The following is a 17,517-nucleotide window of genomic DNA, read 5'->3' as shown; positions in this document are numbered from 1 at the left end:
GGGCCTTGTTTCAGCTTAGGTCTTTCAGTGCTCTGTCAAACTCTTCACGCAGTATCATATCTCTCATTTCATCTTCATCTACATCCTCTTCAATTTCCTTAATATTGTCCTCAAGTACAAAACCCCTGTACAGACCCTCTATATAATCCTTCCACCTTTCCACTTTCTCTTCTTTGCTTAGAACTGGGTTTCCATCTGAGCTCTTGATATTCATACAAGTGGTTCTCTTTTCTCCAAAAGTCTCTTTAATTTTCCTGTAACCAGTGTCTATCATACCCCTGGTGAGATATGCCTCTACATCCTTATATGTGTCCTCTAGCCATCCCTGCTCAGCCATTTTGCACTTCCTGTCGATCTCATTTTTGAGATTCTTGTTTGCCTGTTTCATTTACTGCATTTTTATATTTTCTCGTTGTTGTTGTTGTGGTCTTCAGTCCTGAGACTGGTTTGATGCAGCTGTCCATGATACACTATCCTGTCCAAGCTGCTTCATATCCCAGTATGTACTGCAGCCTACATCCTTCTGAATCTACTTAGTGTATTCATCTTTAGGTCTCCCTCTACGATTTTTACCCTCCCCGCTGCCCTCCAATACTAAACTGGTGATCCCTTGATGCTTCAGAACATGTCCTACCAACCGATCCCTTCTTTTAGTCAAGTTGTGCCACAAACTCCTCTTCTCCCCAATTCTATTCAGTACCTCCACAGTAGTTATGTGATCTACCCATCTAATCTTCAACATTCTTCTGTAGCACCACATTTCGAAAGCTTCTATTGTCTTCTTGTCCAAACTATTTACTGTCCATGTGTCCCTTCCATACATGGCTACACTCCATACAAATACTTTCAGAATCGACTTCCTGACACTTAAATCTATACTCGATGTTAACAAATTTCTCTTTTTCAGAAACGCTTTCCTTGCCATTGCCAGTCTACATTTTATACCCTCTCTACTTCGACTATCATCAGTTATTTTGCTCCCTAAATAGCAAAACTCCTTTACTACTTGAAGTGTCTCATTTCCTAATCTAATTCCCTCAGCATCACTCGACTTAATTTGACTACATTCCATTATCCTTGTTTTGCTTTTGTTGATGTTCATCTTATACCCTCCGTTCATGACACTGTCCATTCCGTTCAACTGCTCTTCCAAGTCCTTTGCTGTCTCTGACAGAATTACAATGTCATCGGCGAACCTCAAAGTTTTTATTTCTTCTCCATGGGTTTTAATACCTACTCCAAATTTTGCTTTTGTTTCCTTTACTGCTTGCTCAATATACAGATTGAATAGCATCGGGGATAGGCTACACCCTGTCTCACTCCTTTCCCAACCGCTGCTGCCCTTTCATGCCCCTCGACTCTTATAACTGCCATCTGGTTTCTTTACAAGTTGTAAATAGCCTTTCGCTCTCTGTATTTTACCCTTGCCACCTTCAGAATTTGAAAGAGAGTATTCCAGTCAACATTGTCAAAAGCTTTCTCCAAGTCTACAAATGCTAGAAAGGTAGGTTTGCCTTTCCTTAATCTAGCTTCTAAGATAAGTCGTAGGGTCAGTATTGCCTTAGGTGTTGCAATATTTCTACGGAATCCAAACTGATCTTCCCCGAGGTCGGCTTCTACCAGTTTTTCCATTCGTCTGTAAACAATTTGCGTTAGTATTTTGCAGCCATGACTTATTAATCTTCACATCTGTCAACACCTGCTTTCTCTGGGATTGGAGTTATTATATTCTTCTTGAAGTCTGAGGGTATTTCACCTGTCTCATACATTTTGCTCACCAGGTGGTAGAGTTTTGTCAGGACTGGCTCTCCCAAGGCTGTCATTAGTTCTAATGGAATGTTGTCTACTCCCAGGGCCTTGTTTCAGCTTAGGTCTTTCAGTGATCTGTCAAACTCTTCACGCAGTATCATATCTCCCATTTCATCTTCATCTACAACCTCTTCCATTTCCGTAATATTGCCCTGAAGTTCATCACCCTTGTATAGACACTTTATATACTCCTTCCACCTTTCTGCTTTCCCTTCTTTGCCTAGAACTGAGTTCCCATCCGAGCTCCTGATTTTCATGCAAGTGGTTCTCTTTTCTTCAGAGGTCTCGTTAATTTTCCTGTAGGCAGTATGTTTCTTACCCCTAGTCAGATAAGCCTCTACACCCTTAAATTTGTCCTCTAGCCACGCCTGCTTAGCCGTTTTGCACTTCCTGTCAAACTCACTTTTGAGACCTTTGTATTCCTTTTTGCCTGCTTCATTTACTGCATTTTTATATTTTCTTCTTTCATCAGTTAAATTCAATATTTCTTCTGTTGCCCAAGGATTTCTACTAGCCCTCATCTTTTTACCTCCTTGATCCTCTGCTGCCTTCTCCTTTCATCAATTAAATTCAATATCTCTTCTGTTATTCAAGGATTTCTATTAGCCCTTGTCTTTTTACCTACTTGATCCTCTGCTGACTTCACTATTTCATCCCTCAAAGGTACCCATTCTTCTTCTACTATATTTCTTTTCTCCTATTCCTTTCAATCATTCCCTAGTGTTCTTCCTGGAACTCTCTACAACCTTTGGTTCTGTCAGTTTATCCAGATCCCATCTCCTTAAATTCCCACCTTTTTGCAGTTTCTGTGTTTTAATCTACAGTTCATAACCAATAGATTGTGGTCAGAGTCCACATCTGCCCCTGGAAATTCTTACAATTTAAAACCTGGTTCCTAAATCTCCTGTCTTACCATTATATAATCTATCTGAAACCTTCGAGTATCTCCAAGCCTCTTCCATGTATACAGCCCTCTTTTATGATTCTAGAACCAAGTGTTAGCTATGTTTTGTTATGCTCTGTGCAAAATTCTTCCAGGCGGCTTCCTCTTTCATTTCTCACCCTTATTCCCTATTCACCTAATACGTTTCCTTCTCTTCCTTTTCGTACTGTCGAATTCCTTTCACCCTTGACTATTAAATTTTCGTCTCTCCTCACTATCTGAATAATTTCTTTTTATCTCATCATCTTATCTTATTTTATGTCATCTTATGCTCGTCAAAAATTTATATTATGAAATGCGGTCATTTTGAGTTGGACCTCATGTCAAGTTGTCATGTGTAGATAAAAGTGTCAAATGTAGATAAAATGTAGCACATAATATAAATGTTTGTCATAAATAAAACATTTACCATGTTTTACAGGCTGTAAGACACTGTGAACTATAAGATGCACCTTGATTTGTAATCAATACTTTTTGTAAATAATCTTTTTACCATTTTTATTATTAGATTGCATAGCCAGATTAAAAAAAAAAAAAATACTTTATTTTATAAAAACTGAACTGAACTTTAACATCGCTGAAAATCGTCATCAGGACTTTCTTCTTCTTCTTCTTCTTCTTCGGCCTTGTCATCCTCTTCATTGCCATTGAGAGCTTTACTTATGCTGCATTTATTGAAAGGTTAAACAATAATGTCTCTTCTCATTTCAGACCATGACTGTTTTATCCACTGCACACTTGTTTGATTGTAGGTCATTTTAAAGCTCCCTTCAGCATGAATTCGTGTTGGGTTTCATCCATCATCCATTTTTTCCATATGCACTTTAAATGGTTTATTCATTGAGACATCAAGAGGTTGCAATTGTGAAGTAAGTCTTCCCAGAATAACAGCAAGCTCTGTGTTTCCTTGTCTCAATTTCTCTTTCACTGAATTTTTTTGAGTAACTGCTAAATTGATCTAGCACAAGAAGGGAAGTCTATGATGTGACTTACCAAACAAAACCATTGGCAGGTCGATAGACACACAAACAAACACAAACATACACACAAAATTCAAGCTTTCGCAACCAGCGGTTGCTTCTTCAGGAAAGAGGGAAGGAGAGGGAAAGACAAAAGGATGTGGGTTTTAAGGGAGAGCATAAGGAGTGATTCCAATCCCGGGAGCCGAAAGACTTACCTTAAGGGGAAAAAAGGACAGGTATACACTCACACACACACACATAACCACCCGCACATACACCGCTCATACCTCACCTGTCTTTCAACAACATCTTTGCCTCTGTACTTCCACCTCGACTGACATCTCTGCCCAAACTCTTTGCCTTTACAAATGTCTGCTTGTGTCTGTGTATGTGCGGATGGATATGTGTGTGTGTGCGAGTGTATACCTGTCCTTTTTTCCCCTTAAGGTAAGTCTTTCCGCTCCCGAGATCGGAATGACTCCTCTCCCTTAAAACCCACATCCTTTCATCTTTCCCTCTCCTTCCCTCTTTCCTGAAGAAGCAACCGCTGGTTGCGAAAGCTTGAATTTTGTGTGTATGTTTGTGTGTCTATCAACCTGCGAGTGCTTTTGTTTGGTAAGTCACATCATCTTTGTTTTTAGATATATTTTTCCCACGTGGAATGTTTCCCTCTATCCTTTCCTTCTCTCCCACACTCTGTTAATCTATAATTTCATGACTCATGTCATCCTGCCCTCGTCATGTATGTGAACAACAGCAACAACAATAACAACAACAACTGGTGGCATTTAAGAATGTTTTGACTTTGTTTTGCTCTTGAAAATGATTATTAGGTTATGTTTAGTACCATCAGCACAACATACTAGAGCACTAGAGTAGTGCATTTTTTCATGTCCACTTCTTTTTGTAGTTACAGTTTAGCACCATTTATGACAATAGTTCTGTTACTTGGCACATCAGATGTCAGAGGAGTTTTGTCCATGTTTGCTATTTGGCTTAATTCCACACTGGTTTTCATTTGATGTTGAGCAATAAAATGATGCAAAGATAATATTTTGTCTTCGTGCTCTTGTGGCATTTTCTGAGATATTTCAGTTTTGGTTCACAGGCTAAGTCCGTGACACTTCATAAATCTGTAGCACCAACCAACTCCACCATTAAAGTCTGTTAATTTCCACAGTAGCGCTAGCTTATGAGCATGTATTTGAATCATTTTTGTATTGATTCCAATGCTGTTTTGACAGTATCCTTGAATACGTTTCAATATGTCATTTTCTAGTTTTGGCCATTTTGCACTCAGTCTTCTGCACATTTAGTCTTCCTCATTCTTTTCAGTTCTTCTTGGGAAGCATGCCAATTGTGAATGGCTTTCTCTGTTCGTGGAAGGCCAAAATGCCACTCAGCTGCTCTTTTTCCATGTTCTTCTGCATACACTATTACTTTCAATTTATAGCCTGCATCATATCAATACCTTTTATTATTTTTTTTTTCCATTACGAAACTTGCTACTAACATAAATATTGTACTGGTACTGGTAACACAAATCACTTTCACTTCAAGTTCACTTGCACTGTTGTGGTTGGCAGGAGAGCCAACACTGTAATGGTAAAGGAGGCCGAAATGCACGCGTTTTAGCTCACGCAGGCTGGCGTGAGGTCTGGAACATGACAAGGGAATTAGAATTGAGAAAAACGGACGTAGCTGGTGGAATACTTAGCTTTAATCCATTAATGGAGAACATCGCTCTTTATGGTACATGATTTACAACATCAATAGAAACTGATCATGGCGCCTTGCTAGGTCGTAGCAAATAACGTAGCTGAAGGCTAAGCTAACTATTGTCTTGGCAAATGAGAGCGTAATTTGTCAGTGAACCATCGCTAGCAAAGTCGGCTGTACAACTGGGGCGAGTGCTAGGAACTCTCTCTCTAGACCTGCCGAGTGGCGGCGCTCGGTCTGCAATCACTGATAGTGGTGACACACGGGTCCGACGTATACTACCGGACCATGGCCGATTTAAAGGCTACCACCTAGCAAGTGTGATGCCTGGCGGTGACACCACATGCACCATGGACTACAATGTCGTGTTCTGGTTTGTGATGGCCTGGTAGGAGGGAGACAGTGTTAGCAAGCTTGTGGATCCCCACAACTCGTGCTCATCGCATCAGTGCACTGCTGCTGTCAGTTGAATCCAATGTTGCCAGATAGAGAGAGGTTTCCCATGGCACTGAATATATGGTCATTTTTATGACTGGCAGGAATTTGAATCAAACACTGGACATTTTTATACTAATTTTGAGTGTAAGATGCACCTGAATTTTGAAGGCAATTTTTCAAAGGAAAAGGGTGCTTCTTATAGCCCATAAAATATTGTAAAATCAAGAAGCACCTTCTGCACATCACCATGTCCGTATACATATCGTTCGTTAATGATTGCTCCATGCTAGAAACCACAGAGCAGCACATCTATTAACATTAGCTGGAAATGTTTTAATCGCTGAAGCTCCATCATAAATGGTGTATGAGGTACCTTATATACAGTCTAAGGTAGATCTTCAATGATTAGAACATGTCAAGCTAATGTTATCAGATGCACTACCATATTTTGTATTGTATACTGGGTTTTTTATGATGTAACAGTTATCTGTGTGTGCTACGTATATGCACATGGCCATGTGCACAAGGTGCTTTTTGATTTCAAATGTTTTATCTATCACAAGCCTTTGTATTAATGTTCTACATTTTACTGCATGTCACCTTGGCATGAGGTCTAATGTTCAGAGGTGATATCTAAAAATGAACCCATTTCATAAAATAAATTTTTGAAGATCTGAAGATGATAGCAAAGTCGGTCAAAACCGGTTGTTTGTAAACAGAAATATTTGTGTGCCTCAATTTTAGAAAGTTTTTAGCTTCTATAAAGGATGTTTCTAAATGTTTTCAACAAATGTTACATGAGGATCATCTTGAGTGAAAACAATACAAAGTTTTCTTTCTGATTTTTGTGTGCCTGTTAGTGACTCAATGCTTCTGGTGTCCTGTGATTGGTCCCCTTTCTCCTAAATTACTTACTTTCTCGCAGTAGTTTACTGCTATAGACAATGAATTAGGCTACTGCTTTGTGTAAATGTGTAAGTACTGAATAATTTACTTCTTCCAGTCTATTGATTCTGTGTGGAGCCTTGGTCCCCGTCGCTGTGGTCCAAATGTCCTTCTGAACTGTGTTGCTGGCTACAACCACACTTCTATTTGGGATCCTACGCCCCCTTCAGAGGTGATATCTTCAGAGTCAGACTCCAGGTCAGAACATGAGAGCAGTTTTGTTAATGGATTCCAAATGGCAACTTTAGCAGGTCCTCTCTGTGAGGAACCTATGATGGGAGTCTGCTTTGAAATTCTGGAATGGAGTGTAAAGGCTTCACCAGTAAGGTAAGTGTTATCTTATTACTAAATCACTTTCGATAAATGTGAGGTGGTTTCTTCAGTCAGGAAAGTGACAATATTGTGATCCTTCCTTGTCCAACCAAGTCATTGCTTCATCTCTTATGACCCTGATGTTGAGAGGACATTGAACTGTAATTTTCCTTGAAACTTCCTGGCAGATTAAAACTGTGTGTCCGACCGAGACTCGAACTCGGGACCTTTGGCTTTCGCGGGCAAGTGTTCTACCATCTGATCTACCGAAGCACGACTCACGCCTGGTCCTCACAGCTTTACCTCTGCCAGTATCTCGTCTCCTACCTTCCAAACTTTACAGAAGCTCTCTTGCGAACCTTGCAGAACTAGCACTCCTGGAGGAAAGGATACTGCAGAGACATGGCTTAGCCACAGCCTGGGGGATGTTTCCAGAATGAGATTTTCATTCTGCGGTGGAGTGTGCGCACACTCCGCTAGTTCTGCAAGGTTTGCAAGAGAGCTTCTGTAAAATTTGGAAGGTAGGAGACGAGATACTGGCAGAGGTAAAGCTGTGAGGACCGGGCGTGAGTCGTGCTTCGGTAGCTCAGATGGTAGAGCACTTACCCGCGAAAGGCAAAGGTCCCGAGTTCGAGTCTCGGTCGGACACACAGTTTTAATCTGCCAGGAAGTTTCATGTCAGCGCACACTCCACTGCAGAGTGAAAATCTCATTCTGTAATGTTCCTTTCTTTCATACTTCATTAGATATTAAAGTGAAAATGGAATTATATAAATAAAGGGGGACTTGGAAAATGAAGACAATAAATGAATTGATTTGTACAAAGAAATACATTGAGATTAATAATGACAAATAAGTATGTAGACAAGACAGACAGAAAAAGTCAAGAGAAAAACAAAAAGATCAATACAATAAAAAGTATTCCCAAGTGGTCAGTCAAGTAGGGTTGCCTTGTTTTTCACAAAAGCTAAGAAGTTTCAAATCATATATGATCTTATTATCATGCTTGACAATTTGATGACCATTCTGGAAGACTTAAATAGCATTTTGAAGGACATCATATCCTTCTGAACTGTTTTGTTGACTACAATACTGTGTTGTTGTTTTTGTTGTTGTTGTTGATGCTGTTGCTGCTGCTGTTGTGATCTGTGGTCCTGAGACTGGTTTGATGCAACTGTCCATGCTACTGTGCTACTCTATCCTGTGCAAGCCTCTTCATTCTGAGTATCTGCTACAACCGACCAGCTTCTGAATTTTCTTACTATATACTATATTCATGTCTTGGTCTCCCTCTGTGATATTTACCCCCCTTGCTTCCCTCCAATACTAAATTGGTAATCCTCTGGTGACTCAGAACTGTCCTACAAACTGATAAGTTCTTCCAGTCAGGTTGTGCCACAAATTTCTTTTCTCTCTGATTCTATTAATTACCTCCTCATTCGTTACTTAATCTATCCAGCTAATCTTCAGCATTCTTCTATAGATCCTAATTTTAAAAGCTTCTATTCTCTTTTTGTTTCACTTCCATACACAACTACACTCCATAGAAATACTTTCAGCAAAGACTTCCTGACACTTGATGTTAACAAATTTCTCTTCTTCAGGAATGCCTTTCTTGCCATCGCCAGATTACATTCTATGTCTTCTCTGTTTCAACCATCATCAGTTATTTTGCAGCCCATATAGCAAAATTACCGCTTGCTCAATATACAGTTTGAGTAACGTGAGGTAGGCTACAACCCTGTCTCACTCCCTTCCCAACCACTGCTTCCCTTTTGTGCCCTTTGACTCTTATAACTGCCACCAGGTTTCTGTACAAATTGTAAATAGTCTTTTGCTCCCTTAATTTTATCCCAACCACCTTTACAATTTGGAAGAGAATATTCCAGTCAACATTGTCAAAAGCTTTCTCCAAGTCTACAATTGGTATTAACGTAGGTTGGCTTTCCGTTACCTATCTTCTGTGAAAATTTGTAGGGTCTGTATTGCCTTGCATGTTCCTATGTTTCTCCGGAATTCAATGCGATATTTCTTGAGGTCGGCTTCTACAAGTTTTTCCATTCTTTTTTAGAGAATTCATGTTAGTATTTTGTAACTGTGACTTATTAAACTGACAGTTTGGCAATTTTCACATCTGTCAGAGCCTGCTTTCTTTGGAATTGGAATTATTATATTCTTCTTAAAGTCGAAGGGTATTGCACCTGTATCATACATCTCGCTAATCAGATGGAAGAGTTTTGTCGTGGCTGGCTCTCCCAAGGCTATTATTAGTTCTCGCAGAATGTCCACTCCTGGGGCCCTATTGGACTTAGGTGTGCCGGCACTCTGTCAAATTCTTCACACAGTATCATATCTCCCATCTGATCTTCATCTAGGTCCTCTTCCATAATATTAGCCTCAAGTACATCTCCCTTGTACAGACCCTCTATATACTCCTTCCACCCTTCTGCTTACCCTTCTTTGCTTAGGACTGGTTTGCCGTCTGAGCTCTTGATATTCATACAGGTGCTTCTCTTTTCCCCAAAGGTGTCTAATTTTTCTGTAGGTGGCACCTATCTTTCCCGTAGTTATATATGCTTCTAAATCCTGACATTTATCCTTTAGCCATTCACACTTAGCCATTTTACACTTCCTGTCAATCTCATTTTTAGATGTTTTTTGGATGCCTACTTCATTTACTGGATTTTTATATTTTCTGCTTTCATCAGTTAGATTCAATATCTCTTGTGTTACCTAAGGATATCTACTGGCCCTTATCTATTTACCTATTGATCCTCTGCTGCCTTCACTATTTCATCTCTCAAAGCTAGCCATTCTTCCTCTGCTGTATTCCTTTCCCCAGTTCTTGTCAATCATTCCTTATTGCTTTATCTGAAACTCTCTACAATCTCTAGTTCTTTTAATTTATCCAGGTCCCACCACCTTCAGTTCCTACCTTTCTGCTGTTTCCTCAGTTTTGATCTACAGTTCCTAACCAATGAATTGTGGTCAGAGTCCACATCTGCCCCTGAAAATGTCTTACAACTTAAAATTTGATTTAAAAATCTCTGTCTTACTATCATGTAATCAATCTGGAACCTTCCAGTGTCTCTAGATCTCTTCCACATATACAGCCTTCTTTGATGATTCATGTTAGCTATGGTTAAATTATTCTCTGTGCAAAATTCTACCAGTTGGCTTCCTCTTTCATTCCTTTTCCCCAGTCCATATTCACCTACCATTTTTCCTTCTGTTCCTTTTCCTACTATCAAGTTACAGTCCCCCTTGACTATTAAATCTTCATCTCTCTTAACTATCTGAATAATTTCTTTTATTTCATTGTACATTTCTTCAATCTCTTCATCATCTGCGGAGCTAGTTGGCATATAAACTTATACTATTGTGGTAGGTGTAGGCTTTGTGTCTATCTTGGCTATAATAATGCATTAACTATGCTGTTATTTGTAGCATATCCAAATTCCTATTTTTAATTCATTATTAAACCTATTCCTTTATTACCCCTATTTGATTTTATATTTATAACCCTTTATTCACCTGACCAGAAGTCCTGTTCTTCTGTCACCAAACTTCACTAACTCCCACTGTATCAAACTTCAACCTATCCATTTCTCTTTTTAAATTTTCTAACCTACCTGCCCAATTAAGGAACCTGACATTTTACACTCCAATCCATAGAAGGCCAGTTTTGTTTCTCTTGATGACAATATCCTATTGATAGAAAAAGAGAAATTAACTGTGAAATGCTAGGAGTAGATGATATTTAAAAGCTTGAGAAGGCAGTAGTGATGAAAGGGGTAGCTGACAGGTCACAGACAGGGAGTAGAAGTCAGCATATTTTGGTCTCACATTGCCTTCTGTTTTCTGAAAGCATGTATTCTTGTAATCACCTGTGAATGTTTATCTAAGCCGCTATTTGATGAGTATAAACATCGTCATATACATTTGATGTAAGTTATATTTTGAAGAATATTATCCTTTAAACAAATCTAGTGCCCTCAGACAAAGAAATCTCTCACTTTTATGCAATAAAAACTTAGTGACATGACAGGTATCTGTTGTCTATGAATACAACTGCAACGAGTAATAGAGTACTACAATTGGATCATAAAACATGCTGTAACACTGCTTTCCATGAAATATATAATCTGTAAGAAGTGCAGAAAGCACAACTGTTTTATTGATGTAGCAGCTGCATTACATACCAGTTTTATAGAATATAAATCAATTACAAAACAGATGTTTGTGCAGTTATACTTATTGCAATTTTTTCTTAATAGCTCAGATGTAACACAACCCTTTGGTCCATTTTCTGGTCAGTTAATGTCAGCAGTGAAGGAAGGCTGCAGAAAGGCATTTCAAGCCCAACCCCAGAGGCTAATGGCTGCTATGTACAAATGTTCCATACAAGCAAATGCAGAAGTGCTGGGTGAGTAGAATGAGTTTTATGTATACTGTTGCCCAACTAATCTTTAATATGAATTTTTTGTTTAAAGCAGATATTTAATAAGTTTTCTGTTCATCTCAAAGTATTGATGACTTGTTCACAATTGGAGCTTGCAAAATTTGTTATTTGCTTAATTTGCTATTCTTTTTACTGTCTGACTAGTTACTACAGCTGAATTATAATTTAGTGTTAATTCTTTGACTGCTGGAGCAGTCAGAGTGTGCTTTCCGTAAGTGCAGTTGACTGCTACAGCACTTCAGTGTCAAAGTGCTCATGGCAGTCAGCCATTGTAAAAGTTTTGAGGTATACACTTGTATATCATGTAGCTGTGATGAAATATGGGGTCCATTACACCACTACTGGTACACTCTCACCATTCACTTAATACCCACCAGTTGGTGATTCAGTTTACATTACATGACATTGTTATCAGCTCAGTATCAGCAATTTCAGTGGGCCCACATCAAACATTAGTTTGTTGTAAATCCAACAGATAGCATTTCAGTGTATATCCTGTAACTTCAGTCAAGTCTGCATTTATGTACTTTTCTATGAAACTGTATCATTGTTACCGACTGCAGTAAAGTGTGTAAACATTTTAACTAAATACTCCTAAACAGTGCCAGTTGAAAGCCTGGAACAGTTAAAGAATTGAGAAATGATGGACACTTCGGAAATATTCATCACTGACCAAATGACAATGTAACACCTGAGTTATTGTCACTAGATCTTTCCTGTCACAGGCAGTGGATAAAAGCCTTGTGAGCACAGGGAACAAGAATGAGTTGCAAATTAATAGAAATTAATTAAACATAAATAAATATAAATACTGTAACAGCATAATATATCATCTCTCTCTCTCTCTCTCTCTCTCTCTCTCTCTCTCTCTCTCTCTCTATCTATCTATCTATCTGTCTGTCTTTCTCTCTCTTACCTTTCTCTCTCTTACACACACACACACACACACACACACACATACACACATTATGGAACAGTACTTTATAATAATTCCAAACTATCAAGGTGTAATGAATAATCTAAGGTGTATATACAAAAAAAATGGCAATATAAAAAAAAACTGATTTAGCAACAAACCAGTTATCAGTATTACAGTTTTTCTTACAAATTTACCACAACATTGGCTATGCATATATTAGGTATATTACATGATATGTGTGTGACCAATAATGTAGTTACTAACAAGCAAAACAGGCTTTAGTTTATTCATTGTAATATCTAGCAATTATAAGTTTAATATTTCAGTTCATCAAAGATGTGAAAGTCTCTACACTCATTTGTTGTTGTGATAATAACACATATTTAGAAAACTCTGTACTAATTATTCTGAAAGAAATAAGGTGATCAGTACTAGTTATAACTATTAATAACTGTAAAACTCCTAGGAATTTCCACTGACATTTGTGTACTGATGTACTATTACATCAGTTTCACTGTACTTCTCTGCTGGACTATTTGGTTAATCTCTAAATATCTTACACTGTGAATGAGGAACCTTGTGGAAATTTTCATATTGACAGAACATCCGTAACAAATGGTGTTACTATAATTATCTTCTGGACATTAACACTAGCTCCAGTTGAACATTAGGAGTCCATCACTTTCCTGCACGTATTACACAGCATGTTGATTGTGAAGGTGATTGTGGTGTCCTGTATGGTTATTACATTGTAACCACCAGGGCAGGTGTTGAGTTCAGCACAGAATAAAAACTGACCAAAGATGTCTCTCAGTTTTTCCATGTCATCCTTTCCATTAATCTTTCGACTTCATGCCAAGGGAAAGGTGTGATGTGCCGTACAAATCCTGAAATACCATTACTGCTTGTTAACATCTGTATACAAGAACCGTCATGAAACAAAAATATTTTATTTTGCTAATTCCACAAAATGTTGACATGCATACATTAATTTATGTGATAATCACCATAAGTTCTAAACATTTACAGCACCTGCTCTTGTGAAATACTTGGGATTAACAGTAATGAGAGATGCCCTTACTCTGTATTTAAGCTTCTAGGAAGATGAAATGTTGATGGCAGTGAATAAAATTTCAGGCAAGAAACAATTATTAGGTCATCAGCACTCACTTTATTTCATTCTTGTCAGATACTGACTTGTAATGCTTATGGAAGGTGGAATGGGCAAAGTAAGTCATTCTCAAATTACCAATAAACCCTTTACTAGTGGAAAGAAAAAAAAAAGTGAACAAAGTATCAGGAGGAAAACAGGGCGAAACTGCTTAGGTGGCATCTGTCAATTATGTTAGTTATGGCAACAATTGTAATGAGTTTCAATTTTGAGAATACATATACAGATTAAGACACAAAGAAATTGCAGACAGTGAGGAAAGTTATGGCTTCTTGGTCAGAGCATCAGCATGGTTAGCAGGAGACCCAACTTTGAAACATCAGTAGGACTAACTCTGCTTTTGGACATAGACTGTGTTATCTCCTGCCAGAAAAATCTTAAGTGTTCACTGGAAATCAAAATCTGTTTGACTCGGCTTTTACTTTATCTCTAACGATCTGAACACTGATGGGACATTACATCCTAATCTCCCTTCCTTACTTCTTTCAAAACACAATAGCTTCTAAATAGATTAATACATCATAATGAAAACCTTTTTTATAAAAATAGATATGATTGTAGTGAATTGGCACCAACCAAAATAATAGTTATTTTATTCAGTACTATTAAGTTGTTCATTGGGCACCCTCAGCATTCTTTAAGGTTTAATGATCAAACATGAGACACAAAGATACTAGTATAGAATTATCTCTTCAGAACTATCTCACAGGTAGCACTGAAGAATGAACAGGCAAAAACACAGCAGGAATCAGTTTTGCTGATGGTTAGCAAACCTGAAGATGTTGACCAGGTGGACCTCTTTAATATTTTCTCAGAACGCCTATATAACCCAGCTACATATACGTCAAAAATGTGATCGGTTAATAGAATGCTGGGTAATTGGCTAATGCCAGTTGTGTAGCAGTTATAGTTTACAACTATTGTGTTCTTTCCATAGTTCATAAGTTCATGGTTCAAGTGAAGCAGAACAGCTGACATTCATAATAGAAATAATTACAAAATGCATATATTTTACACTTGTTTGCGTAACTGGTAAGGAGAGAGAGAGAGAGCAATGAATGATTGCCACAGATGTTTTTGGGTGTGTGTGGGGGGGGAGGGGGGGGGAATTTAATTCAGTAATTTATTGGCAATTTAAGTTAATCATGTGGAAACCACTTCTTACCTTGACTCCAGCAATCCCAAGTGGTTGTTGAGATATATCAGTTGGTCTTGTTTTCTCAGTTACAATATATGCACCAATTATTGGTTATTGTTGTTGAGGGCTCATGCTAGCTGTTTGTTGAGTTGTTTCAAGGATATCACTTATTTTCCTTTTGATGGCATTAGTCTGTTGTATTTATTTCAATGTTCTACCACTGCTTATGTGATATGCTTTTTAGGTGTATGAGATGCTTATATTCTGGTAGATGTGTGTTGGTGGTGATTTTATCTCAATGATGTAGATTAAGCTGCATTTACACTATTCAGATACAGTATAACTGGTGTTCTGCTTGACACTGTCACATCTATTAAATATTAGGGCTTAACACTGCAAAACAATATGAAATGGAATGAGCACAAGAAGCCCATAGTAGGGAAGGTGACACCAGTTTAATTGGAGGATTCTAGAGAAATGTAGCTCATCTATAAAGGAGACCATGTATAGAACACTTGCATTACTCATTCTTGAGTACTGCTTGAGTGTTTGGAATCCCCATCAAGTCAGATTAAAGGGCAACATCAAAGCAATTCAGAGGTGTACTGATAGATTAGTTACCAGTAGGGTCGATAAGTATGCAAGTATTATTGAAATGTTCTGTGAAATCAAACGGAAATTCATGGAGGAAAGACAATATTGTTTTTCAGAAAAAAACTACTGAGAAAGTTTAGAGAACTGAGATGTGTAATAAAGTGCACAACGATTTACCTGCCACCAAGGTACATCCTGTATAAGGGCCATGAAGACAAGGTAAGAAAAAATAAGGCTCCTACAGGGGCATATGGATAGTTCTGTATCCCTCACATTTGTGAGTGGAACTGGAAAGGGAATGACTAGAAGTGGTTCAAGATATCCTCTGCCATGCACACTCCTTTTAAGGAGCCCAACAGATATGTGATGTTTTTACTGCCGTGTTAGAGTGACATGCCGGCTATTTCACAGAGACTTTTTCTCAGAGTACATGCTGGTAAAAACATGCTACATCATTGTTCCACCTCTATTCTTTCTGTGGACATGGTTTTTTTGGATGATTTCTGTATTATTACATATCTTCACACTGAGAAAAAAGCAACGCTGTGTCCTATTGTAGTTCCATTGTAAGGTGGAGTCTGTGTGCTGCTGTCTAAGGTGTTGAGGGAAATAGTGGAATTATTCCTCCAGTTGATGCCAAATGAAACTTTTCTAATAGCAAGGCAGTGAGCAATTTATGTGCTCTGATGTAGATTGAAAACTAGTTCTTCTAATGCAACTGATAATCAGATATATTTTGTAAAGCAAGAATTGCTTCTGACCATGTAAGAAACTGTTCTGTAATCGTAATGCATGACTTTTGTCCTTCTAAATGGTAAAGGAGTCAATTTCAAGTTTCTTATATGTGGGATCACTGAATAGTTTTCGTTTTCTCCAATCATTGGCTGAAACAAGTAGGACTATGATTTTGCCCTTGCTTCTTGTGTGGCAAATATCTTGCAGTTGTTTTCTCAGTTCTGCAGTAGTTCAAAGATAATCCTTGCAAATATTTTCTTCCAGCAGTTTTACACACACCAAAATTATCACATATTCTGTACTGACTTTCTCGGCCTCAACTTGTGGCAGATGACATAGCCCTGTTTACATTGATTCTATGATCTCTTCTTTTGAGAGACACTTAGATGTTGCTGTACCTGTGCTGTTCAGTCTGAAGAGTGGTTTGATGAATCTCCTCACATTACCCCATCCTGAGCAAGCTTCTTCGTCTCTGCATAACTATCACAACATATATCCATTTGAGCACACTTACTATATTCAAGTGTTAGTCTCCCTTTATAGTTTTTACCCCCTCCTCCCACCCTTCCTCCACACACATACACATTTCCTTCCAATGCAAGATTGACAATTCATTGATGTCTCATTATCCTATCAACTTATTACTGTGTCCAATAACTTTCTTTTCTTCGTAGTTTGATTCAGTACCTGCTACTTAGTTATGCAATCTACCCATCTACTCTTGAGCAGTTTATAGTACTGAATTTCAAACGTTTCTACTCTCTTCTTGTCTGAACAGCTTATCATCCACATTTAACTTCTGTACAAGACTGTGCTCCAGATAAACATTTTCTGCAAAGACTTCCTAACCCTTAGATTGATATTAGTTGTTAATAAATTCCTCTTTTTTGGCTGTGCTTTTCTGGCTGTTGCCAGTCTGCATTTTACATTCTCTCTACTTCTGCCACTGTCAGTTATTTTACTGCTCAAATAGCAAAACTACTACTTTTAGTTTCTTATTTACTAATTCCTTTAACATTGCCTTATTAAATTTGGCTATATTCCATTATTCTTTTTTTGGTTTTGTTGATGGTCATCTTATGTCCTCCTTTCAAGATGCTGTCCATTCTGTTCACCTGCTCTTCCAAGTCCTTTGTTGCGTCTGACAGAATTACAATTTCATTTGCAAATCTCAAAGTTTGTGTTTCTTCTCTCTGAATTTTAATTCCTTCTCCAAATTTTTCTTTGGTTTCATTTATTGCTTGCTCATTGTGCAGACTGAATAACATTGGGGGTAGGCCGCAACCCTGTTCCACTCCCTTCACGACCACTGTTTACTTTTCATGCCCTTAAACTGCCATCTGATTGCTGTACAAGTTGTAGATAACCTT

The 17,517-nt window shown here is 38.1% G+C and overlaps 2 protein-coding genes across 4 annotated transcripts in view; one reads left to right on the top strand and one right to left on the bottom strand.

Annotated features, from left to right (window-relative positions):
- LOC126281785 (elongation factor-like GTPase 1) overlaps positions 1-17,517 on the top strand; it is a 579,301-nt gene that overhangs the window by 174,755 nt on the left and 387,029 nt on the right. For all 3 annotated transcript variants that reach the window (XM_049980992.1, XM_049980993.1, XM_049980991.1), the window contains 2 exons: positions 6,875-7,143; positions 11,406-11,554. In XM_049980992.1, the coding sequence (XP_049836949.1) occupies positions 6,875-7,143; positions 11,406-11,554 (418 nt within the window). The remainder of the gene's footprint in view (positions 1-6,874; positions 7,144-11,405; positions 11,555-17,517) is intronic.
- LOC126281789 (uncharacterized) overlaps positions 12,655-17,517 on the bottom strand; it is a 164,862-nt gene continuing 159,999 nt past the window's right edge. The window contains exon 6 of the mRNA XM_049981002.1: positions 12,655-13,396. Coding sequence (XP_049836959.1) covers positions 13,320-13,396 — 77 coding nt within the window. The 3' untranslated portion in view covers positions 12,655-13,319. The remainder of the gene's footprint in view (positions 13,397-17,517) is intronic.

This window comes from Schistocerca gregaria, chromosome 7 (genome assembly GCF_023897955.1).
Source record: "Schistocerca gregaria isolate iqSchGreg1 chromosome 7, iqSchGreg1.2, whole genome shotgun sequence".
NCBI lineage: Eukaryota > Metazoa > Arthropoda > Insecta > Orthoptera > Acrididae > Schistocerca > Schistocerca gregaria.
The sequence above is the reverse complement of the archived record's forward strand: the minus strand, read 5'-3'. Positions and strand labels throughout refer to the sequence as shown.